Source organism: Pavona decussata, unplaced genomic scaffold, assembly GCF_977016875.1.
Source record: "Pavona decussata unplaced genomic scaffold, jaPavDecu1.1 SCAFFOLD_40, whole genome shotgun sequence".
In the NCBI taxonomy this organism is placed as follows: Eukaryota; Metazoa; Cnidaria; class Anthozoa; order Scleractinia; family Agariciidae; genus Pavona; species Pavona decussata.
Window position 1 is genome coordinate 693,469 of NW_028145462.1, and position 24,801 is coordinate 718,269.

General features: G+C 37.7%; 1 protein-coding gene, 2 long non-coding RNA genes and 1 pseudogene across 4 annotated transcripts in view; 2 read left to right on the forward strand and 2 right to left on the reverse strand.

The window, feature by feature from the left end:
* The window catches only part of LOC146483053 (uncharacterized), a 258,284-nt gene that overhangs the window by 34,217 nt on the left and 199,266 nt on the right, over window positions 1-24,801 (forward strand). Inside the window, exon 1 of one of the 2 annotated variants that reach the window (XR_014863967.1) lies at window positions 3,596-3,843. The exons of the other annotated variant lie outside the window; for it this stretch is intronic. This is a non-coding gene — a long non-coding RNA (uncharacterized LOC146483053). Of the gene's footprint in view, window positions 1-3,595; window positions 3,844-24,801 lie in introns of those variants that run through there. 2 annotated transcript variants of the gene reach the window in all.
* Window positions 7,108-10,708, forward strand: LOC146483058 (large ribosomal subunit protein mL43-like). Its single transcript, XM_085106449.1, has 3 exons — window positions 7,108-7,214; window positions 7,295-7,401; window positions 9,761-10,708. The coding sequence occupies exons 1-3, from the start codon at window positions 7,108-7,110 to the stop codon at window positions 9,991-9,993; spliced, it is 447 nt and encodes a 148-aa protein (XP_084962575.1). The 3' UTR covers window positions 9,994-10,708.
* On the reverse strand, window positions 13,714-16,973 carry LOC146483059 (uncharacterized; annotated as a pseudogene).
* The window catches only part of LOC146483060 (uncharacterized), a 286,304-nt gene continuing 275,216 nt past the window's right edge, over window positions 13,714-24,801 (reverse strand). Inside the window, exon 2 of the long non-coding RNA XR_014863968.1 lies at window positions 13,714-14,306. This is a non-coding gene — a long non-coding RNA (uncharacterized LOC146483060). The remainder of the gene's footprint in view (window positions 14,307-24,801) is intronic.

Sequence of the window (24,801 nt, forward strand, 5' to 3'; positions counted from 1 at the left end):
TCAATTCTCGTTGTTCTGACTGCTACATAAAGCGTCGCGATCAGACATCAACAACTAGGTTAGCCTGTCGTTTCGCAGTGCCTCCCGACTGCGTTGACGTCTGTTTATTCAAACTACAGCCGTGTGAAAGAATCGTGAGACAAACGATCAATTTGAGCTATCATAAGGGCGGTGGAGAAGACATTAGTATGCATGCATATTTAATCAATTCTTCTGTAACTCCCTTTCAAGAGTCCTGATCATAACAGCAACTCAGTCTATTGAGTGGAAATTCGCTTTCATTCATTTTACTTTTTAGATGGCTGTCCATAGCGTTACGTGGTGGCTCTCAATACTATGCATCTCATTATCGTCAATATGTAACCAAAGATCCTTAAATCCAGACTCAACGACGCCGTTTGTTATGAACACATGCACTGTTAGGATCTTAAATTTTAAAACAGTACGGTTTCATAAAACGAGAAATGATTGCCATTATCAGAAGAAAAGTTAATCATCTGTTTTATCAACAGTTGAAATATAAAACTGATCGCTTCTTAAAATTAGCCGCCACATTAAAAAAAATAAATAAATAAAAACTGGCTGATACGAATTATAACGTGATGAATCTGTTTTCGCGCGAGATTTTTTCCAACTCGCGTGCCAGCTTCTCGCCGACTCCTGAGACAAAAGAAAAGTAAAACTCCTTGAAGCTAGATGTCTTAGTAACCACCGTAGTCTTTTTATTTTCACCGCTAGTTTATGTCTCTCTTAAAGATCCGTTTAGCTTCTTTTTGTTTAATTAAAAACTGAATAAAATAAAATGACGCCAACGGATTATTATACTAAATCCATTAGTGACCAACATTTTAAAGTCTCCTGACCCGTAACAAAGGGTTGCATCCAACTGATGAATTGTCCTTGTTCTTCAGTCAACATGAGTGAAATTCATTTGACTGTAATTTTTTCCCGCGAGCTATTTTTATAGCAGTTCACGGCTGGTTCGCTAACAGACAAATGTATGGAAAGTTCAAAACACGACTGGACGCTTTCTGGCACAGCTACATCCCTCCAATTTTTTTCTTAAAATCCTTTTCCTATTGCCAAAAGTTTCCAATTTGTGAATTTTTTAGAAGCGATGTTTTATGAAAATCATTTGACATCGGATTTCCATACAAACACTGTTATTTCGAGCCTGTTTGCCTACTCGTCAAAATGGCGTCGAAAACCGTGATAAGGCCTATACTAATTTAGGTTATTTTTAATAGTGAATAAAATGCTTTTGACAACCAATTGCATCATTGGACAATCATTTTTCTAGAAAATGAATGCATTAACGGATAAGCACTAACAATCTATTGCATCTTTACACAACCATTTCCATGAAGATAACATTCTTTAGTGAATAAAGACAAGCATAAGTGTCATCATAACATTCAACTATTTGAAAAGAAATTAAAAACTCGCTGTGTGAATTATCCTTAATTTTCTTGCCGCCATTTAGACACCGTGGTAAATACGACAGTCCACATTAAGCTGTCTTGATGGAACCAATATTCCCTTAAAAAGCAACAATTAAAGCAACCATCAACCGTCCTGAGGTACAGGAACAGATGATTATTACAAACATATGAAGGCAAACTTAGTGCTTTAGAAGTGGAACTGAGAGTTACTTTCATTCATTCAAAATCTTCAGTAATTTGATCATTTCCGTATCGCGCTAGTCAAAGGCAGTTAGACTGCAAAACAGTCGTTTTTTCTCTTACAAAGGCGCGAAGCGCCGTAAGCGTGGATTCGCACGCGCGAAGCGCGAGCGCGAGCCTCACACGCCCGCAGTCTATTGAGTGGAAATTCGCTTTCATTCATTTTACTTTTTAGATGGCTGTCCATAGCGTTACGTGGTGGCTCTCAATACTATGCATCTCATTATCGTCAATATGTAACCAAAGATCCTTAAATCCAGACTCAACGACGCCGTTTGTTATGAACACATGCACTGTTAGGATCTTAAATTTTAAAACAGTACGGTTTCATAAAACGAGAAATGATTGCCATTATCAGAAGAAAAGTTAATCATCTGTTTTATCAACAGTTGAAATATAAAACTGATCGCTTCTTAAAATTGGCCGCCACATTAAAAAAAATAAATAAATAAAAACTGGCTGATACGAATTATAACGTGATGAATCTGTTTTCGATAAAAAGGTAGAGGTTTAAACTTGCATAAGCCGCCTTATTTTCATGACAAGCGTAATACTACAACTTCCTTGTACAAGATCCGTTAATTGTAACGGTTAACATATTGTCCATTCAAATACAACATCTTGCTGGAATGTGTCCTAGCGTGGTACTCAGTTGGTTAACAACACCTCTCTGTGAAGGACGTATCCATAAAAGAAGCACTGGCTCTTTCATCGCTTTCATTACGTGTTCTGTTCAGAAAATCCTCAAATGACACAGGCATGGCCCCACACTGATCGCTTCCTCTTTTTCTCTGGAAAAGATACATCCGTCTGCAATAAAAGATGGAATTGTCTTCCTTTAAAGGATAACGTCCTTCTCGATGGACTGAAAATCGCAGATAAATCTCGATGAGAACTCATCAAAAATCACCGTTTAGTTTTAACACACAATCTGAAAGGGTTTTAATAAGGCCCAGTTCACACTTACACGTTTAAAACATTTCTAAGTAAATTTTCAGTTCTGTGGTTAGGCCTTCCATCCGTAGCGATGAAAACGGATAGGCATCGTAAAGGCATATGTTTGAAAAAAAAAAATAAATAAAATAACGGTATGCCAAGTGATTGTTTCTAGTGAAATGTTTTCGATCTTAACGGGCATTTAATATACATATGCAAGAGAGCCTTCATCCTCTCTTGACATATGTGAATTTCAGCGTTTTCCAAAAGATCATCACTTGTTTCATGCACGTTTGCCCACCATCAAATTTGAGTCAACGTACATGGGGCTCATTTCTTCGTTTCCCCAAGTTAAAAAACAAACAAACTGGAATCCACTCTCTTGTTGAGATTTATGATGGCTACATTCAGAACGGCAACCGTTGAAAAATAATACGAGCAGTATGAATTAACAAACACTTCGCAAAATCTCGCTTGCTAAAGGCCTGTTGAACATGAGTGGACGAGAAAACAGGTTAAACCAGTTTTCATAAATACTGAATGTACTGAAAAACTGTCATACCCAGTCTCCTCTCTTGTCAATGCCCAAATGTAGGCCGTCTGAGATCTGGGTACTACTTAGGTGTTGAGTAAACAGAGTAAACAATCAATGCTTGGAAAGTTTCTTTTATTTTCTTTCTTTTATTTAAATGTAAATATATTCGTTATGTATGTCGAGAGACAAGGTGCATTTTTAGACACCCTTGTAGTTAAATATATATTTTTTACTTTTAATCTTTGAATTGAACATATTTACAGTTCCTTGCATACGTTCGTCGTTTACATGTAATTATCTTTACTAAAGAGATGAAATTGTTTCCATATTTTTCACCCCATATGAAAACAGTTGTTTGTTTGTTTGAGGTCTAATAACCTTAACTTTTTCCAAATCTTATGGTCATGATTAACAAGGAGAGCGAACCAGTTTATGCTAACAAATGCCGTGTTACTTTGTTCTTTTTGACCGTCAAAGAGTTTTTGTAGCAAACAACGCTACTTATTTTGGTGATAAAAACTTGAATTTGCCAGTATATCTGATAGCTTTCCCTTTAGAGAGGCTTTAAGAAAGCAGAAAGAAAAAATCGAAGAGCGTCTAAGAAGAGACGAAGTTGTTTGTTGACGTAATTTTCACTCCATGGACACAAGCACCCTCGACTTGATTCCGAGGCAGTTTTATGTTCTCGACGTCTGCGTTTAGCCACTGATTGGCATTGATGTTCACAAAATGAACTTTATTCCTCAATCCTACTGGCTTGGCTCTATGTTCTATTTTAGTAGAACAGAAATCGCAAACTTTTTTGACTAGTTTTCGTGGGATTTGTTCTTCAAAAAAACTTTATTCACCCCACAAAAGCAAGCCGTGTTGGCGTTTGTCTTTTCTGCTCTTTGCGATTGTTTTATTATTATTTGTGTAAAGTCTCTGAATGAAGTTCGTCTAAACTGACGTATGATTTGTGCTATTGACGTAACCTTGTATTTCTGGAGGCGTCTGGTTTTATGCTGGAAAAACTCTTGGCAAGCATCATTTACGCGTCACTCTCATTCTCTGTAAAAGTAAAGAGAAAAAATATGTAATATTACAAATAAATAAAGTACGTAAAGCTCATTAACTGTTTCCCTCCGAATGCAAAGACATGATTCGGAATAACATAATTTTAATAACTTGGGAAAAAGGAACAAAACGTCAACATTCAAAGAAGTGCTCAGTAAGTAGCTTAAATTTGAAAGGTCACACTTTAGGATTTTATCTTGATAAATAGAATAAAATAGACAATATTACAGCAAAGTACTGCTCAGTAGCTTTAGAATCACCTTGTACAGCATAATAAACAGCACCACAGGAAAGTACTGCTCAGCAGCTTTCATTTGAATGGTCACACGTTAGAATTTCAACTACGGACTCCAAAGTTAGAACCACCTTGGACAGCATAATAAGCAAAATCACTAGAAAGTACTGCTCAGTAGCAGTTTTGTTTTAAGTGGAGTTAGTAGTAATAGAGGGTCAAAATTGGCACAAGCAGACAGTTAGTATGCTTACCCTTTTGCAGACGTTAAATGATCCAATCAGAATGCAAAGCAAATACATATAGCGCGGGCTGCACCAAGCGCGGGAAAACGCGCACGAACAAGTCACGAGTGATTTGGGGTTTGCTTCTCATTGGTTGAGAAAGTGGCGCGAGTTTTGCGAACCAATCATACAGTGCAGTAAAGGAAAATCTTCATTATAGTGATAGTAATAAAGTGCCAACAATTTATAAACTCATATGCAGCAAATGTTACCCGAAAGTCACACTGTAGCTAAAGTTTCGGTATTCAATTAAATACAGTAGATGATAAACTACTTTGAGGGAAATGGGCTCTGTCCTTCCTCAGCCAAAATGCTGCCAGAAACCATGAAAGAGCCCGTTTACAGTTTAGGCTTGAGTTGTTCAACCCTCTCTTCACAATTGCCATGTACTTCTTGTATATGCCGCTGAAACGAGCACAAAACAGCGATAAAGTGTTTTAAGATGGGCGTATCACAGGTAACAGCCTCGTCTTCAAAGCACTTGGCGTACTCGTGGTAGCCTGCGTTGTTTTTGTTGTAATCCATGAAAGGAAGCTCAATCCTAAACTCGTCTTCCTTGAAACATTTGCGCACGGCTTCCCCAGCACACGGCTTGTAGCAGTCCTCCTCTATGAGTAGACAATAGAATAGAACAGTAAACTATCGGTGCCAGTGCTAATTGAGTATTTTAGAGGGATGCCAATTCTTGATATCAGTCCAATACTAGAATGACTGCATCAGTAATGGCAAAGACCAACCCGAGGTGATTTTTAAGGTGGCTAGCATTGATTTCCAACATTTATACTTTAACGGATCAATACTGCCACTCTTTATCAGTTGATATAACAATAATGGAATGAAACAAATGCCTAATCATTGGTGAACAAGTTATGGTCGTTTTCTCGACATAATAGGTCGCCCTGATAGCAACAGTATAACCAGTTAAAGACACCCCTAATTCTAGCTTTACGTGCTTGTAACTCAAAAACGAGTTAGGTGACTCATTTTCTTATGAAACTATGATCAGCATGTTAAGGGGGCAATACACCTAAATTTGAATGAAATTTGAAGAGGTTTTAAGAAGGGATAGAGGAAAGAAAATGATTTTTGGAACATTAATAGACATAATGATACCCACGCAAGAGCACCCCAGGTTGCCAGTGGACTAGCTTGGTATCCATCTATTAATTATTAACTACAAATTCCAATTTTAAAACTTCAGTAAATCTTTAATATTTCTTCTCTTTCTAGAAAAACTACTCCTCCCAAATATACCCAAAAATTCACAAAATACTCCACAACACAGATTCACGATATGATGATAGAGTTTTTGGATTGCTTGAAACTCGAACGAGATATTTCCATTAAAGCCATGTCAAGTGGCGGAAAAATGACATTCAGGTGTAACTCCCCCTTAAGGGCAACCTAACAATTTTCGAAAACTATAAGGTGTACGGAGCGTTAATTTCAATTAAGGGTTTAACGCTTAAGTTCTTTCTCGCTTCCTTACTAAAATTAATAGCATATCCAGTTTTCCTCCATGGTTAGTTCATCCTGTGACCAGCCCCCAAAATTGCTGGTATACAACATCTTTGATATCTTGTACAGCGCAAACCTGAATTTAAACTGTGAACAGGCTCGTTAAACTGAAAGGGCTGTCCGAATCTTGAAGAGCGCCATGGGACATTTCATTTTACGGGCGTCATTTTAGCGATTGAACAAAATTCACCCACCGATACTGGTCAAGTTCTCTTTCTCCATTATTCCTATGAAAGAAAAAAAAATGGTGAAATGAGAAAAGTAAAAAACAGACATGTTTGATGGGGGCTCGAGCCCATGACTGGATCTGATCCTAAAGGTAGTGGTTTGGGCGTGGTGTATGTCGTTGCATTGTTTCCTTGGACAAAGACCTCTACCGAGGATTAAAAATGCCAGGCCAGATGACGAAATGCAGTTGAGTGACACTCATTGCTATAGCATCGCATTTATCTGGTCAGGAAATATGAAATCTGCGTTGAAGATCGTCGACTGAGTTAATATCAGCTTTCATTCGGGAATTAAACTAAGAAAACCTACCGACTGTGTTCCAAGCAAGCTGTAACTATCTTTGTACTGGGTAAAGTGTAAATATAAATTAATTTTCTAGATTCAGTGCTATTTTGCAATTATATTTGCAAGTTGCGGTGATATATTTTTTTGTCTCATCTGTGAATTTATATTTGCAGGATTCTAAAACTTAAGGAAAATTTATTTTATTGTTTATATACATACGCAAGTCCCCCAAAGGACGGGCTGTGGCCACAAAACAAATTCTCTTGGGCTGCCTGTGTGTTGTCAACTCCAATCCTCTTACATGAGGAACATACTTCAAAAGGATCTGGGAACTAATTTCTAAATTTCAATATGGCGCAGGTTGGAATCCCTAACAGAGTATTCGGTCGATTTGTTCGTCCGTTACAGCGGCTAGTTTTTAACTACTGTAAACGCGGAGGAAGCAGCAGAGGAATAAGGTAATGCACTAACTGTTGAAAAGGCTTTTGTCTTTTCGTGAACCTATTTTGACTGGCATCGCCTCGTGTGTTTCTCTCAGGGAATACATTGACAAGGAGATCGTGGAATTTGCAAAGAACAATCCTGAAGTTACAGTTTACGTCAGAGAACGAAATGGGAAACATCCCAGGATCGTTGCAAATTTTCGTAAGTTGATTTCGTAAGTTAATTAAGCGTAATGGATGTCCAATTAAATAAATTGTCTTCAAGTGGTTTTAAAAATGACCCCTTGCAATTGATTGTGCTTTTTCCTGCATAAATAAAAAAATGACTGTTTAATGCGCCGATCAACTCGAAACTTCAACATCCCCCCCCCGGGCAAACCCCGGGCATTTGAACTTTTGAAGATTGGATCGTTCAATTCCCGCCCCTCGGGCCAAAATGGTGTTCAAATGCCCTACCTTATTGTCGGATTTGTCTGTCAAATGCCCCTCCTAAAGAACAATCGTTGTCGGCTCCTGTCATGAGTTACTACAAAAACCACAACTTGAACATTGAAACTAATGATTGGAAGTTGAATTTAGTAAGTCGGACAATGTCAATCAGCAAGTGTAAGCTGTTCTATTGAACTCCAAAACACGGCAAAGGTTGTTTAACGAGAAATACATAATAACATATTTAAAATGAGTTAGCCGGCTACGTAGACTGTTCGAGTGGCAGGGTATTCTGCAGTTTAAGCCAAAGCGGCGGTTTTTCATTCGACAATTTTTTTTTTTTCTTTAACTGTTCACTGCTGTTTTATGGCTATTCTAAAAATCTCTGCAGACACAAATGCGGGAGAAAGGCGCAGCTTGACTCATAATTATTTGCATAAAAAACTACATCGTTTAAAGAACTAGAAATACATATTAATTAGTTAGCCGGCTACGTAGAATGTTGTTCGAGTGGCAGGATATTCTGCAATTTAAGCGAAAGCGGTTTTTCATTCGACAGTGTTTATTTCTTTCACTATTCACTGCGGGGCAAAGCCGCAGCTTGACTCATTGTATAAAAAATCTACATCGTTTTTATATAATCTATAAAAATAATTAATATTTAAGCACTCTCACTTTTGAAGACCTTTTTTTTGTAAGCTTTTTTTGTAATGCTGTATCTCTAAACTCCTCCATCTCGTCCAAACACGTGTTTGTAGCTGTTAGCGACTTCGGGGCCCCCCAAAAAAGCGATTTGAAACCTGACACTTCCGGTTCAATTTTCCCCACCCCACCCAGGCAAGGTCAAATTCCCCACCCCCGGGAAGGCCTTACCCGTCAAATTCCCCACTCCCGGGCACAGAAAATAGTCAAATGCCCAAAGTTTGCCTAATTGGGGATACTTTCCAGATCAAATTGGTATTTTGTAATGTTGGTTTTTTGAGGAGAGGGGAAAACCATAGTACCCGGAGAAAAACCTCCCTGAGCAAGGATGAGAACGAACAACAAACTCAACCCACATATAATGCCAAGTACGGGAATCGAACCCGGGCTACATTGGTGGGAGGCGAGTGCTCTCACCACGGCGCCATTCCCCCCCCCCCCCTTCCGTGGGTAGTACAGATGTCTCACCCTTTTGGTCTGCTGAGTACACTTGATTGTAAAAACGTTGGCACTTAAAAGGTATAAACCGTGAAGGATAAGACCCAACAGCTTTCTGACCTATCAGCTTATTTATCTTCATGTTGTTAAAAAATAAAAGTATATGCAGTTTTTAGGGCTTAAAATTCACTTATTGCTCACAGACAAAGAAAAAGACACAAAATATGCACATGACAATAAATTATCCTATTATTTTACCAGGTTGCATTGTTTACAAAATATAAATATTGAAAGTTTGCACAGGAAAACTTTTTTCAACTGAGTGTATACACAACAAAAATGCATATGAAATCAAGTGTGGCTGTGTATTGTACTTATCTTAGTCATGCTGATCAATTGGTGTTGAATAAAGACCATTAAGGCTGGTTGAGACTGCTTGACTTTGCCATACAAAGAGGTGAAGACGATGGAAGTGAAATACTTAAAATTATACATAAATTTGAACTGGGGATGAAAGAATGCTGCTTAAAGGGGAAGTATCATGTAAATTTGCTGTCATTTCAAAATACAAAAATGTTTGTCTGTCAGCAGAAACAAAGAAATAATTGTCAGTGTTGTCGTAAATAATTTTTATCACCCCAGTGCAATAAAAATGTCGATTAGTGCCTCTGGCCAGAGACAGAGTAGGTTGGTATGGATTGAAACTTGAAAAATGTTAGGCTAATTTTTTTCAAGTTCTTGTATTTTTTGTTTCCAAAATGTGCTAGAACGGATAGCAAGTTGTTCCTTTCAAGAATTGAGTTGATTTTTTTTCCTCTTGTCATTCTAGAATTATTTGGCAGCTGATTGAAGGTCTTAATTCATCATTTTTAACAAAAGATATCAAAAACGCCATGATACTTCCCCTTTAAGATGCAGACATTACTGCAATGGCTTCCAGTTCAGGTGTATCGCTTCCAAATTTTTCGTATTTATTTACTTTTGTGTTTTAGTGAATGGCAACAGTAAAATAGTGGAAGTGAAGAACAAAACTCCAGAGGAGATCGAAGAGTGGGTTGAAAGACTTAGGCATGAATCAGGAGTAAAAGTACAAAGGATAAGACAATTTTGGCACACAGAGAATCCTTCCATACAAGGAACATGGACACCATTCCTAAACAAGCCGCCATCACTGAGACGGTCAACTGTCAATGGATCTACGGCGCAAAGACAATCAAACAGTTGAATCTGTGTGGATGTAGCCAACATTGCAGACATTGGCGAGAAATTACCAAGTTTGGTCTTGTTCAACAAGGTGATTGTGGCACCTTTTTGCCTCCCCCACCCAAAACTCTTTTCCACTTATTACCTTGTAAAAAGCTTATGTTTTGAGCGGGTTGTTCAAGTTGGGAAAAATGTTGGCGGCAAAAAACTGTAAAGTGGGCAGCTTATACAGTTCAATGGGCCATTTGCGAGTTGCTAAGGACAAAACTTTTCGTATAAAAATTAGTTTTGTTTCAATGTGAATGTAAAATAATTTCTAATAAAAACAATGTATGAAGCGTCACTTTCTTAATGAGGTTCAAAGCAAATCAACAATGTCCTACCAGTATTTGTATAAAGCTGTAGCTTTAAAGAAACCACAGTGTCAACATGCATTTGGTGAATTTGTTGAGTCATGAAGAGTCTTTATGTAGTGATCATTTTCTTTATTCTCCTGAGCTGTATGCTTGATTAAGTAGATATTGTGGTGAGAAATAAGGTGCTGATCATTATTAAGATGTTTAGAAAGGTTTTAACACCCCTGGCAGACTAATTCCTCTAAAGATGTCCCTGCAAGGGCAAGTAATTCATGGTACTTAAGGTACCATATAGTCACCCACATAACCCTAACCCTCCATATAGTCACCCTCACCTTACCATGAATTACATGCCTCTGCAAGGAAATAAAATCCCTCTGGCTTTTAAAGGGTGGGGGGGGGGGGGGGTGAATTTGCTTGAACATCTGAATAAAATGTAAAATATAAGAAAGAATTGAATTTTTTTTTGTTATTTCTTTTTTGCTTGAACCTAAGTGTATATGACAAAAAAAAATTATTTGTTTCATCCAATCTTCATGTTGTTCTCATAAGAAAGTAGAAAAATAGAGTCCTTATCAATTTTTCTTCCCCCTGCTTTTGAGGCATATAAAAGCATCAAATTTCTTTTCCGGTTGGGTACAATACAGCGCAAGATGGGAGACTGGAGATAGTAGGGCTGTAATGTCAATACAGGATCACTTAGTATGCCACGTATTTAAATGCCGAATACAGACACACAGTGTAGATCAGTCTCTGTTTACCGTCTGTGCTTTACCGTTTGAATACATGACATACTTAACTTTAAAAAAACTTGAAACCTTTTTTTGGTAAATAATTACTGAAATAATGTAGTAAACTCAGACTCACCAATAACTTATCAGCTTTGCGCTCTAAAAGTGAAAACCTTATCTTAAAGGGGAAGTATCACGAAAATTTGATGTCATTTCAACACCAAAAATGTTTGTCTGACAACAGAAACAAAAAATAATTGTCAAATTTTGTTATAAATTATCACCCCAAAGTAATACAACTGTAGATTAGTGCCCCTGGCCAGAGACAGAGTAGGCTAATGTTTTTCAAGTTATCATATTTTTGTTTCCAAAATGCGCTAGAACAGAGGACGAGTTGTTCCTGTCAAGAATTAAGTTGATTTCTCTCCTCTCGTTGTTCCAGATTTATTTTGTAGCAAAGTGAAGGTCTTAATTCAACATTTTTAACAAAAGAGGTAAAAAAAACCCCATGATACTTCTCCTCTAAAGGATCTTCTAATTTTCTATGTTTTACGACGGTGCCTACAATTAACGAAGTATTTTTACATACTTTGTGACTATGGGGAAAAAGCTTATCTTAGTATGGGCTAATGGAATCCAGAAAGATAATAATTTGGGGTAGTGGGGTATTTTTTTGTGAGATAATCAAGGCAATACCCTGGCATGGCATCTGTTTCACTTCATGGCTTCTCAGTGAAGAAAAAAAAAACTGCGGGTGTCTATATTAACCTTGCTTCACTCATGTGGTTCTAACTTTACAGTCTGTGCATGAAATGTTGATGTGTCATAGTTCAGATGTTATTGAACACAAGTGTAGCCGCTGGGATGAGACTGTTTCAGAAATCATTTACACTGTATTTCAGTAAAGACGGCGAGGAATCTTTTACACCCTCCTACACAGCAGGTTGTCAGAGGAGCAGTCTATGAAGTTGACAGTAAAAAAAAATATTTCAATCTTGAGAATAAAACTTGAAATTATTTATGTGAAAATAAAACGAGGAAAATAAAATGGGAATTTTTATGCCAAATAACTTCCCCTGTAATACTTCAAAACAAATATACCAGTAAACCGTTATTGTAACAACGAAAACTGTACAATTTACAAACTTGTATGAGTTGTTAAATTACACGATATAACCACGGTAGGTTTGCCAGAACTTCAATGTTTATGTCAACTCAAACAAACACTACAGTTTTCCTAAACTCTCTTGAGTGCTGACATGACCTCCTTCTCGAGTAGTGTTGACTTAAGGCCAATATCAGTGTTCATTAGTATACACAGTGATAACACAAGATTATAAACCAGTAAATACACTTTAATAAAAGTTAATATTTCTGACCAGTGGTTTAATTACATCAATTTAAGAATCATTTTTGTTTCAACAGAAATGAGATCACGGTGGTCTCTAAATTCTTTCTAGCTCTTAAGAAAGCCACATTACTTAACTAAATGATTATCTTGCTACAAACTGTATTACAAGCACCCGTCACTAGTGATAACTGTATAAGTGAGTACGTTTTTGTGGAGAATAAAAATAAGAGTCCACAGTTATATTTAACAATAATTATCCCACAAACGCGCGTTGGATATGAGATGATAGATAGCCAACGAGGCGCTTGTGCTGAGTTGGCTATAATCATCTCATATCCAACAAGCGTGAGTGGAATAATTGTTTTATTAAAAACAATCAAGAAATACTGCTAGATTCTGCTGATTTCGAATTGCAAGAATATTACTTCAGGACAATTTAATGGTCTCTATTTCTTGGGCATGGTATAATGGCTCATATACCATGGCCCCTAAGCCAATCAAATTGCTCGAAATGCATTATACAATGATCCAGTTTTTAATAAAATATAAATTTGATATCAACTGCATGGACATGTATTTTGAAATCAAATCATTAACACCCAAGGATCTGATTCAATTGTCCCACAATGCAGGTATATTTTTATTATACAAATTGTCCTGGCCAAATAATGGAGGCCTTACTTTGGCCGATATGCAGACATGATTTTACTCCTATGCATTCTCTCTCCATTACAGTAGCGATGAAAAACGACAAATCAACAAGTGTAAATCTTCAACATTGAACAGAGGAGGAGGGAGACATTATGTTAATGATCAACTTATGGGAAAAATGTTGATGTTGTCAAAGCAAAGTAAAATGGGAAACATTGCCAAAACAGTCAAGTGCCGCTAATGTCTTATTGGCCAGGATAATAGTTGCATGTGGAGCTGTCAATCTAGTCCTGGGAAACTTTTTCACTACTCATACCAATCTCGTACCCAGTGTCTTCAGGCTTTTTGGTCAGCGGGGCAACGCCGGGAAGACTCTGGGGACATCGAAAAAATTCAATTTTTTTGATTGGCTGTTCCGTAACGGTTGCCATTGTTTTACCGCAGAAATCCTGCGGTAATAAAATTCGATGTCCCCAGAGTCTTCCCGGCGTTGCCCCGCTGACCAAAAAGCCTGAAGACTCTGGGTACGAGATTGTACTCATACTTGTAAGCAGATGAAAACCAACTACAGTCGAACCTGTATATAACGGCCACCCTCGGGACTTGAGTAACTGGCCGCTTTATACAGGATCACTAAAAATACTCACTGGGCGTGGTCTAATGTCAATTTTAATGGCGTATCATACAAAAAGACTTCATGCAAGGAAACAATAGGACAATCAACACTCTTTCAAGTAATCAATACTTTAAACAAAGTTCAGTGCCAACTTGTAACTTAATGGTATAATATACGTAACATTGTGTAAAAGAACTATACAATAAATTGTCCTCTACTCTCCTACGGTATACAGTGCTCTATTTCTATGACTTACAGCTCACAACAAAATTTCTCATTCCGTCATTTTATAGTTGTTACGCTCAATGTTCAATGTCACATGGCTGAAGAACAAGTTAATTAAAGAGGAATTTCTTGCTAAAGAGTGAAGCATATTCAAAACAAACTTTTTTTAGCGTTCGTAGTATGTTACTGTACTTCAGCACATTGCGGACATCTGAAAAGCGTTAACCACTTTAAACGGCCGAGTATCAGCTTACAGTGGCTTTGTACATGTTATTTCTTTATAGTCATGCTGGATCGCACTTTAAACAATAAAATACCGCAAAAAATAACATATGGCTTAGTTTCCAGTCAAGGGTGGCCGCTTAATACAGGTAAAAATAACAAAGAAAGACAAACATAGGACTGCTACAGGGTGGCCGTGGCTGCTTGATAGAGGTGGCCGCCTAATACAGGTAACAAATACAGCGTTTGTATGAGCAAACGATTGGGACTTTGAAAACTGGCCGCTTAATACGGGGCCGTTATATACAGGTTCGACTGTATAATTTTAACAATACTTCAAATTACTTAGTAAGGAAAATAATTTATCAGTTTCCATGAAAATAGTTTGTCAAAAATATAATCATTTATCAGGATCAAGATAGCTTAAAGAAAAAGAGCTTTAAAAAATGAGAAATTCTGGCATCCTTTGCCATATAACAGGTAAAAAACATGGGCAGCTAATTAAAAGTTGTGCTCCTCTATTGGTTATTTTCAAGGCTCCTCGATGAGTTTAAAATAACAGCAACATTACTGCATAGCAGCAAAATAACTAACCGTTTTTAAAAAAACCCTTTGAACATCTACAACAATTAAGGCCAGGCAAACTTTATAAAATAAAAAGGTTCTAACTATAAGCCTTAATTGCCATCTCACCATTCTAATAAGATTAATAACTGGATTACACTGAGCGTGAAGATGATTCAGGGAGCATTCTTTTTGGACTATTCTGTAATAGGAATACAAGGAGTACATAGGAATGGGCAAAGTGGCATTCTTTGCAGAAATAAATTCTGTGTATTCCTTTATTCCTGAACCACAATATAAGAATAACCAGAATTGTTCTAAAAGAATACACCCTCAATATATCTACACTCTTCATGCTATTTTAAAACTTGTATATTTTCGTACGTTTTCTTCATCACAAATGATATGATATTGAATTATAAAAATACATTACAAGCTCTAAGAAAAAAAGAAAGTTAAAACATCAGTAAACGTAGTTACTGACTTACAGTCGAAAGCTAAGCAGTAATGGCTGTCTTCATAGTCACTTGATAATCCTGAATTGTCGCGAAGAAAAATGAGTTAACTGTTTTCATGAAACTTCCTTCGTTTTAGTTTTCACCAAAAAAATGTTGATTTGTGTTTCAGAGTCAGTAACTCTAAAGAACAATTACCTTGCCATTACGGTCATCATTAGGGGAAAAATCTCTAAAAGCCACAGCAATGTGACCCTCCATGCTCACTGTAATCCCAGCTATATCAAATAACTTCTCTTCAGTTACTACTATTCTCCTCACGAACTCACCATATTTAGTGTATATTGCCACACACAGGTGCTTTGTTCTTCCTTCAAATCCAGCGACGACAACAAATTCACCAGATGGATGCAATGCAATGCGCCGGTACTCATCTTCTTTGGTGTTAATGTTGAATTTACGCTGCTGTTTACCATCGTCGGTGAATATGAACACACAGGAACCATTCAGTGTCATGATCTGGCCATCAGGACCAGCAGTGATACCAGCTGCATCCTGCAGTATCCCTTCTCCAAAGCTGCGTACATATCTCCCCTCATGCTCGTACACATGCACAGTTCCATTTCTCAGTACCAGCACTTTGTTATTGGTGACTGCCAGTCTGCTCCTGCCCCAGCCCTCTCCCCTCACAAGAAACTTGTGTAGTAGGTCAGCGGTATGACTGAATACGTGAACTTCCCGCTCAGCCGCATACCTCCCGGGCCAGACTAATACATGGATGTTGCTATTGTTCACATCAGTGGCGACATCAAAAACATCTAAGCCCTTCTCAGTGTCATTACGTTTAGGGTGAAATTGGAGAACAAACTTTCCGCTGCTGTCAAACACTTTCACACTTTTATCCGAATTGTCTGCTATAATAAACTGTCCATCTGCGTTTGTAGCGATACCTTTTGGATACTTCAGCTTGTGCTCCTCTTCATCCTCCTGACCAAATGACCATGGTGTGACACAGCAGTGCTCCATACCTTGTTTCTGCAACACTTTAGAAACTCTTCCATCAAAGAGCAGATCCACTTTCTCTTCCCCGGTATCAAGACAAGGCCAGTCGTACAGCGGGTTGTTGCTAAAACTGACCATCAGAGTAACATCGTAGATGGTGCGATTCACATGACAAGTGGCGGAAATGATCGCCCTTCGTTCTTCTTTACTAAACCGAGCCCGGAAGCCTCCTTTAAGCTCGACAGTAAAACATTCCTGAACAGCTGACAGACTGTGTAGCTCTTCAATGCACACTCTACACGCTGCTAATGCGATCTCGGGATTGTCTATTCTCTCCAATATTGTCGACATGCATGGCCAGTACGCGATCAGACAATTCCAAAGCTTCATTAGCGAATGCTTCTGTCGCTTTTCTGCGGGCATCTTTGAATCTGTCTTTTGCATCGGCAAGCACCCTAGTAGCTGACTCATCCAGGTCAGTAAGCTCCACTCTTCTCATTCCTTTTGCCAGAGAAACTGCTTCAGCACTAGCTGTTCCAGCTGCTGCTTCTTCCTTTATCGTGCCGTGCTCCCTTCTGCGCCTTGCCTTACCAAACACTTCATACAGCAACTCGATTCCTTCTTTAAAGAAGCTGATGCTTGCTAACAAATCTTTTCTTGCCAAGCCCTTCAACTGCGACTTGATATCGTCGATTTCACGCACGATCAAGCCACGGAATTTCTGATCAGTTACGTCGCCATCCTTAAACTTTTCTGCTGCCTTATCCCTTCCTTTATTCACGAGCAAGCCGATGGTGGCTTTAAAGACAGCCGTTATTATTGAGGACATCACAGCTAAAGAGCAAGCCTAACAATGCTAACAGTTGTATTCTCTAAGCTAATTGAGCTTGTTGATTAGTGTTGTGGCGTTGCTAACTAGACAGGAAACATTTTTACATATTACCGCCTGTAAATTAGATTTCGAAACAAAGAAATAAGAGTTCATAGTTCAGTGCCTTACAAGAGACTGAAAGCGGGCGTCTTTCACCTGTCGCAATGTCTAGAAATATTTATTTTTAACGAATCAAATGAGAAAGGAAACGATGTGTCAAGTGCGAAAACAATGACTGTCAAAGGGTTTATTTATTGCCGCTTCTACCCTCAAGCTGCGCCCATAACGTATCGCACTGTTAAAGCTTTTCTTTTTAATATGCTTAACAAGTTGACAAGTCATGAAAGGTGTTAGCCATCAGTGATCGCGACTTGATATGATCGTTCAATTCATTCGTTTTTTGCAACAGTTGTCACTCACTAGCTGTAAGTGTTAACCGCGACGTTTCGACCGCTAAATTGCTGGTCTTCACTGATTAGGTGGTTGTGTCGACTGGTTGTCAGTATCAATATAAGTAGTAACACCATGTTTGACATCCTTGCTTTGGATGTTGGTGATTGGAGGATTTCGATTCTTGTTGTTCGGACTGCTACATAAAGCGTCGCGATCAGACATCAACAACTAGGTTAGCCTGAGTAAAGAGAGGTCGTTTCGCGGTGCCGCCACTGCGTTATAAACGTTGACGTCTGTTTATTCAAACTACAGCCATGTGAAACAATCGTGAGACGAACGATCAATTTGAGCTATCATGGTTGTCATTCCGTAAGGGCGGTGGAGGGGAGCGTAGTATGGAGGCGTATTTAGTAAGCAATGCTTCTGTAACTCCCTTTCAAGAGTCCTGATCATAACAGCAACTCAGTTTATTGAGTGGAAATTCGCTTTCATTCATTTTATCTTTAAGATAGCTGTCCATAGCGTTACGAGGTGGCAGAGGGTACTGAATCTCATTATCGTCAATATGTAATCAAAGATCCTTAAATCCAAACTCAACGACACCGTTTGTTATGAACACATGCACCGTTAACCGCGTTAGGTCCTTAATTTAAACAGTACGGTTTCATAAAACGTTTAGAGTAATGATTGCCATTATCAGAAGAAAAGCTAATCATCTGTTTTATCAACAGTTTAAATACAAAACTGATCGCTTCTTAAAATTGGCCTCCACATTAAAAAAAAAAAAAAAAAAAATCTGGCTGATTTCGAATTATAACGTGATGAATCTGTTTTCGCGCGAGATTTTTCCCAACTCGCGCGCCAGCTTCTCGCCGACTCCTGAGACAAAAGAAAAGTAAAACTCCTTGAAGCTAGCTGTCTTAGAAACCACCGTAGCCTTTTTATTTTCACCGCTAGTTCCGTTTCTAAAGCTTCTTTTTGTTTAATTAAAAACTGAATAAAATAAAATGACGCCAAAGCGTTATCATAAATCCATTTGTGACCAACATTTTAAGGTCCCCTGACCCGTAACAAAGTATTGCATCCAACTAATGAATTGTCCTTGTTCTTCAACATGAGTGAAATTCATTTGACCGCTTATTATGTCTTGTGCATACCTTTGATCTGTTGGTAGCTCCTTTCAGAAAGAACATGTACAGCTCTGTAAGGTTTTGACGCATCTATAGGTTTGGTATAGCTCCAGATAAACTAATATTGTGCCGCGCTCTTGGCCTACAATTAGAAAAATGTAAAGACAAAACAAGCAAAGCAGGCTGCTACAAAAACGCCAACATTTCTTAATTTAAATTTCGACATCCTATGGAGACTTTAATTGCACGTATTTGTTCAACACCTTCCATGATTTCTGGGAAACATTCTTGGATTCTTTAACAAAACATTTGCCGCCGGCAAAAAGCAATAGTAGTCTGGGAAGGATGATTAAGGCCGGAATTTTGAGGGAGAATCTCATTAAGATGCAATAGATTGTTAGTGCTTATCCGTTAATGGATTTACTCAATAAAGGTTTGAGAAAAATGAAATAAATCGAAAATCGACTGAATTTAAGTTCATTTCAGTCGCCAAAGTCGCCACACTCGCCAAAAACGCCAATGAAATGCCTGTGTTTTACCTAAGGGCTCGCTAAAATAATATAATACTATAATATTTCTATAGCGCTTATACATCATTGTACTAAGCCTAAACAAAACAAATTTAATTACAATACTAATTTAGGTTATTTTTAATTTACTGCTTGATTTAATTTAAGATAGTGAATAAAATGCTTTTGACAACCAATTGCATCATTGAACAATCATTTTTCTAGAAAATAAATCCATTGACGGATAAGCACTAACAATCTATTGCATCAACCATTTCCATGAAGATAACATTCTTTAGTGAATAAAGACAAGCATAAGTGTCATCATAACATTCAACTCAGAGTTTGAAAAGAAATTTGAAACTCGCTGTGTGAATTATCCTTAATTTTCTTTGCCGCCATTTAGACACCGTGGTAAATACGTTTACATAAAACGATACCACTGTCCACATTAAGCTGTCTTGATGGAACCAATATTCCCTAAAAAGCAACAATTAAAGCAGCCATCAACCGTCCTGAAGTACAGGAACAGATGATTATTACAAACATATGAAGGCAAACTTAGTGCTTTAGAAGTGGACCTGAGAGTTACTTTCATTCATTCAAAGTCTTCAGTAATTTGATCATTTCTGTATCACACCTAGTCAAAGGTAGTTATTTTTTAGGTCTCTTAAGAAATTTGCTTTGTTTATTAGCAAGCATTCAGTAGTCGCATGTTTTAATTGTTATTTTTTTAAATTGATAATTTCTATCAACTTAAGCTGTCTATTGTTTTTGGTAAAAAGGTAGAGGTTTAAACTTGCATAAGCCGCCTTATTTTCATGACAAGCGTAATAGTACAACTTCCTTGTACAAGATCCGTTACTTGTAATGGTTAAAATATTACCCATTAAAATACAACATCTTGCTGGGATGTGTCCTAGCGTGGTACTCAGTTGGTTAACAACACCTCTCTGTGAAGGACGTATCCATAAGAGAAGCACTGGCTCTTTCATCGCTTTCATTACGTGTTCTGTTCAGAAAATCCTCAAATGACACAGGCGTTGCCCCACACTGATTGCTTCCTCTCTTTCTCTGAAAAATCTACATCTGTATACAATAAAAAATGCAATTGTCTTCCCTTAAAGGACAACGCCCTTCTCGATGGACTGAAAATCGCAGATAAATCTCGATGAGAACTCATCAAAAATCACCGTTTAGTTTTAACACACAATCTGAAAGGGTTTTAAAGAGGCCCAGTTCACACTTAGACGTTTAAAACGTTTCTAAGCAAATTTTCAGTTCTGTGTTTAGGCCTTCCATCCGTCGCGTAGCGATGAAAATGGAAAGGCATCCTTAAGTCACATTTTTGAAAAAAAAAAAAAAAAAAAAAAAACAATAATAAATAAACTAACGGTATGCCAAGTGATTGTTTCTAGTGAAATGTTTTCGATCTCGACGGGCATTTAATATACATATGTGAATTTCAGCCTTTTTCAAAAGATTATCACTTGTTCCATGCACGTTTGCCCACCATCAAATTTGAGTCAACGTACATGGGGCTCATTTCTGCCTTTCCTCAAGTTAAAAAACTGGAATCTACTCTCTTGTTGAGATTTACTAATGGCTACATTCAGAACGGCAACCGTTAAAAAATAATACGACCAGTACGAATTAACAACCACTTTGCAAAATCCCGCTTTGCAAAGGCCTGGTGAACATGAGTGGACAAAAACCAGTTAAACCAGTTTTCATATTTGCACCTGGGCCACATAAACACTAAATACAATAAAATCTGCAATTCCACAACGACAAACCAATGAGTGGTGCCGGATCACTTGTAGACCTGGATCAGCAAATTATCTCAAATACAAAATATTAACGGCAGACTGATCCCAACGGCGGAGGTGACGAGCTTGAGAGAACAAACAACAAAAGCTAGAATAACTGAAACATATTTGTTTTTTAAAAAAACATTGCACCCTCTTGGTATAAATAGACGTGACGAAACACGCCAATGACATGTCTCACACTTGTAACTTAGTCCTAAACAACCAATCATTGTCACGCATTTTATATTTTAAATCTTCTTTGTAACGATCCTTTTATGTTTCTCACTTTTCTTTTTCGTTCAGCCCCCGAGGAAGGTTTGTATTGCAAACCGAAATATCGGGCAAAAAAATTTGTTTTTTTAAAAAACAAATATATTTCAGTTATTCTAGCTTTTGTTGTTTGTTCTCTCAAGCTCGTCACCTCCGCCGTTGGGATGAGTCTGCCGTTAATATTTTGCACATAAACACTGAATGTACTGTAAAATTGTCATACCCAGTCTTCTCTCGTGTCAATGCCCAAATGTAGGCGGTCTGAGATCTGAGTACTACTAAGGTGTTGAGTAAACAGTGTTAACAATAATTAATGCTTGGAAAGTTTCTTTTATTTTCTTTCTTTTATTTAAATGTAAATATATTCGTTATGTATGTCGAGAGACAAAGTGTACTGTTATAGACCCTTGTAGTTAAATATATATTTTTTACTTTTAATCTTTGAATTAAACATTTACAGTTCCTAACATACGTTCGTCGTTTACATGAAATTATTTTCAGTAAAGAGATGAAATTGTTTCCATATTTTTCACTCCATATGAAAACAGTATATATATTTTTTATTTTTAATCTTTGAATTGAACATTATTTAAAGTACCTTGCATAAGTTCGTCTTTTACATGTGATTTTCTTCAGTAAAGAAATGAAATTGTTTCCATATTTTTCACTCCATATGAAAACAGTTGTTTGTTTGTTTGTTTGTATGCGGTCTAATAACCTTAACTTTTTCCAAATCATGACTAACATGGAGGAACGTGAACCAGTTTATGCTAACAAATGCCGTGTTGCTTTGTTCTTTCTGACCGTCGAAGAGTTTTTGCAGCAAACAACGTTACTTTTTTTGGCGATAAAAACTTGAATTTGCCAGTATATCTGTTGGCTGTCCGCTTATAGAGGCTTTATGAAAGCAGAAAGAAAAAAAAAATCAAAGAGTGTCTTCGAAGAGATGAAGTTGTTTGTTGACGTAATTTTCACTCCATGGAGACAAGCACCCTCGACTTGAGTCCGAGGCAGTTTTATGTTGAAGAGCTGAAGGCGATCACGAATACTATCAGATCTCGACGTCTGCGTTTGGCCACTGATTGGCATTGATGTTCGCAAAGTGAACTTTATTCCTCAATCCTGTTGGCTTGGCTCCTTGTTCTATTCTAGTAGAACAGAAGTCGCAAACTTTTTCGACTAGTTTTCGTGCGATTTGATCTTGAAAAAAACTTTATTCCACCCCACAAAAGCAAGCCGTGTTGACGTTTGTCTTCTCTGCTCTGTACGATTGTTTTTTTGTGTAAAGTCTCTGAATGAAGTTGAAATTGTCTGTTCAGGCTCCTTGCCGTCTAAAGTGACGTATGATTTGTGCTGTTGACGTAACCTTGCATTTGTGGAGGCGTCTTGTCGGTTTTATGCTGGAAAAACTCTTGGTAAGCATCATTTACGCGTCACTCTCATTCTCTGTAAAAGTAACGAGAAAAAATATGTAATATTACAAATAAATAAAGTACGTGACGCTCATTAACTGTTTCCCTCCGAATGCAAAGACAAGATTCAGAATAACATAATTTTAATAACTTGGGAAAAAGGAATGAAACCTCAACATACAAAGAAGTGCTCGGCCATATAACTCTTTTAAAAAGGAAAATTCTGTTGTTGCCATTCTCCCCCCCCCCCCCCCCTCCCCCTACCAACTGGCCATTTTCATTCAGTAATTTACAGAATTTTAGTGAGCACCAGCATTGCCTAGGAAACTGTTTCCTTGGTCTCAGAAACGCTGGAAATGGCGTTTCTGAGTATTCTGTTTTAAAAATTTCCGGGGGAGCATGCCTCCAGACCCCCCTAGGTGCTTGCGCCTTCGGCGCTCGCGAGGCCAAGACGTCTGGTGCTTTCAGAAGTATGTCCGCTACTTTACAAAATAGTTGAAAACCCTGCAGTAAGTAGCTTTAATTTGAATGGTCACACTTTAGGATTTTATCTCGATAAACAGGCCCGTAGCAAGGGGAGAGGCAGGGGGGGGGCTTGAGCCCCCCCAGAATTTTTGGAAGTTAAAAAACAATGTGCTTAAGAAATATATAATTAAAACAAAGAAGCGTGCACTGATCAATCAGTCTTGAACTCTGATGCTAACAGTGCCTTTTCACAACCTTCAATAATCTGTTTACTACTGTACCTGTCAGTTTCCTTTGCGAATAGTTTGTTTTTTATATACAACAACAACAAAGGCTTTCCTACTATACCTTGTGAATCGGAAATAAGAACCAAAATGTATCAAAAGCAACCAATTTCAAGCCGTGAAAGCTGTTGAAATAAACTGACATCCGCTCATTGATAGCAAAATAAATGGCCTTAGTTTATAACAATTTAGTATTCACGCGTTGTCAAAAGCCACATAAGTATGTCCTCTCAAGATCCAGAGAAAAAAAATTATCCTTCAGTCGGATTCTTACTGCCCGATTCCAAATTTAAAATGTAAAAAAAAATCTGTCGTTTGTTTATGTCCTCCTTCAAACTTGAAATTAGGAAATTTCATGTGGTAGTCTGCGTAAAAGAAACGGCAAAGAACTGTACCAAAAAGTGTGATGCGGGTGCAAAGTTATTGTTTTACTAAACCTACTGCTTTTTATGTTCTCGTTGCATTTTAAACTGCCTAATGGGTCTGTTTCTTTGTGTGGCCGGCCCGGGGGGGTGGGGGAGTTGGGGGGGGGGGGGGTGAGTAGTTTTGCTTAACCAGTTTTTGCTCGGCCCCTCCAGTTGTTTTAGTCTTGCTACGGGCCTGATAAATAGAATAAAATAGATAATATTACAGCAAAGTACTGTTCAGTGGCTTTCATTTGAATGGTCGCACATTGGAATACCTTCAACCACAGACTTAAAAGATAGAATCACCTTGTACAGCATAATAAGCAAAATCACTAGAAAGTACTGCTCAGTAGCAGTTTTGTTTAAGTGGTGTTTGGTGTTTAACCCAAAAGACTGAACAGATGGAATTACCCATTATGAGTTATCATCATTAGACTGTTGGAAGGAATGCTGCACGTGAACCCAAGCGAATTAAAACATACCATGTGATCTATCTCCTTTGTAGATTTTGGCGATCCATGCAAGTCTGTACTCATCAGTGTTTTTCTGCATGTCTGCGTACTTTTGATGAAAATGTAGGGAATCTGTGTAGAGATTTGTTTTAATTATAATTAATAAAAGACTTAACTTTTTGTCTAGTTGAATCTAGTAAGTTATGGTTAAGCTACTAGATCAGAGCGATTTTCATGGTTTGTCAAAAAAAAAGCTCGTGCCACTTTCTCAAACAACTAGAAGTAAAACTAAGACCAATCCTGACTTGTACACATTTTCTTGTGCGCTGACGAAAAAAAAACTATAGTGGTTCGCTGTTAGCGAAAATATTTAAAGGATAATAAACCAGGACGTAACATGTCGATCAAAGTCGATCATCGAAAACGTAGTCGATAAGTCGATAATACTCGATATTTGTCGATAATTGTTGATTGACAAGTTGAATTTGTCGATAAAAGTCGATAATCACAAGAGCGAGTTGAATTTGTCGATAAAAGTCGATAATCACTAGATTTTCAACTGAAGGAAATGTTATGGAAGTGTAAACAGCCCAAAATGAAATCCGTATGGCAAATGACTTGAATAAAGTTCAATAAAAACTGAACAACCAAGT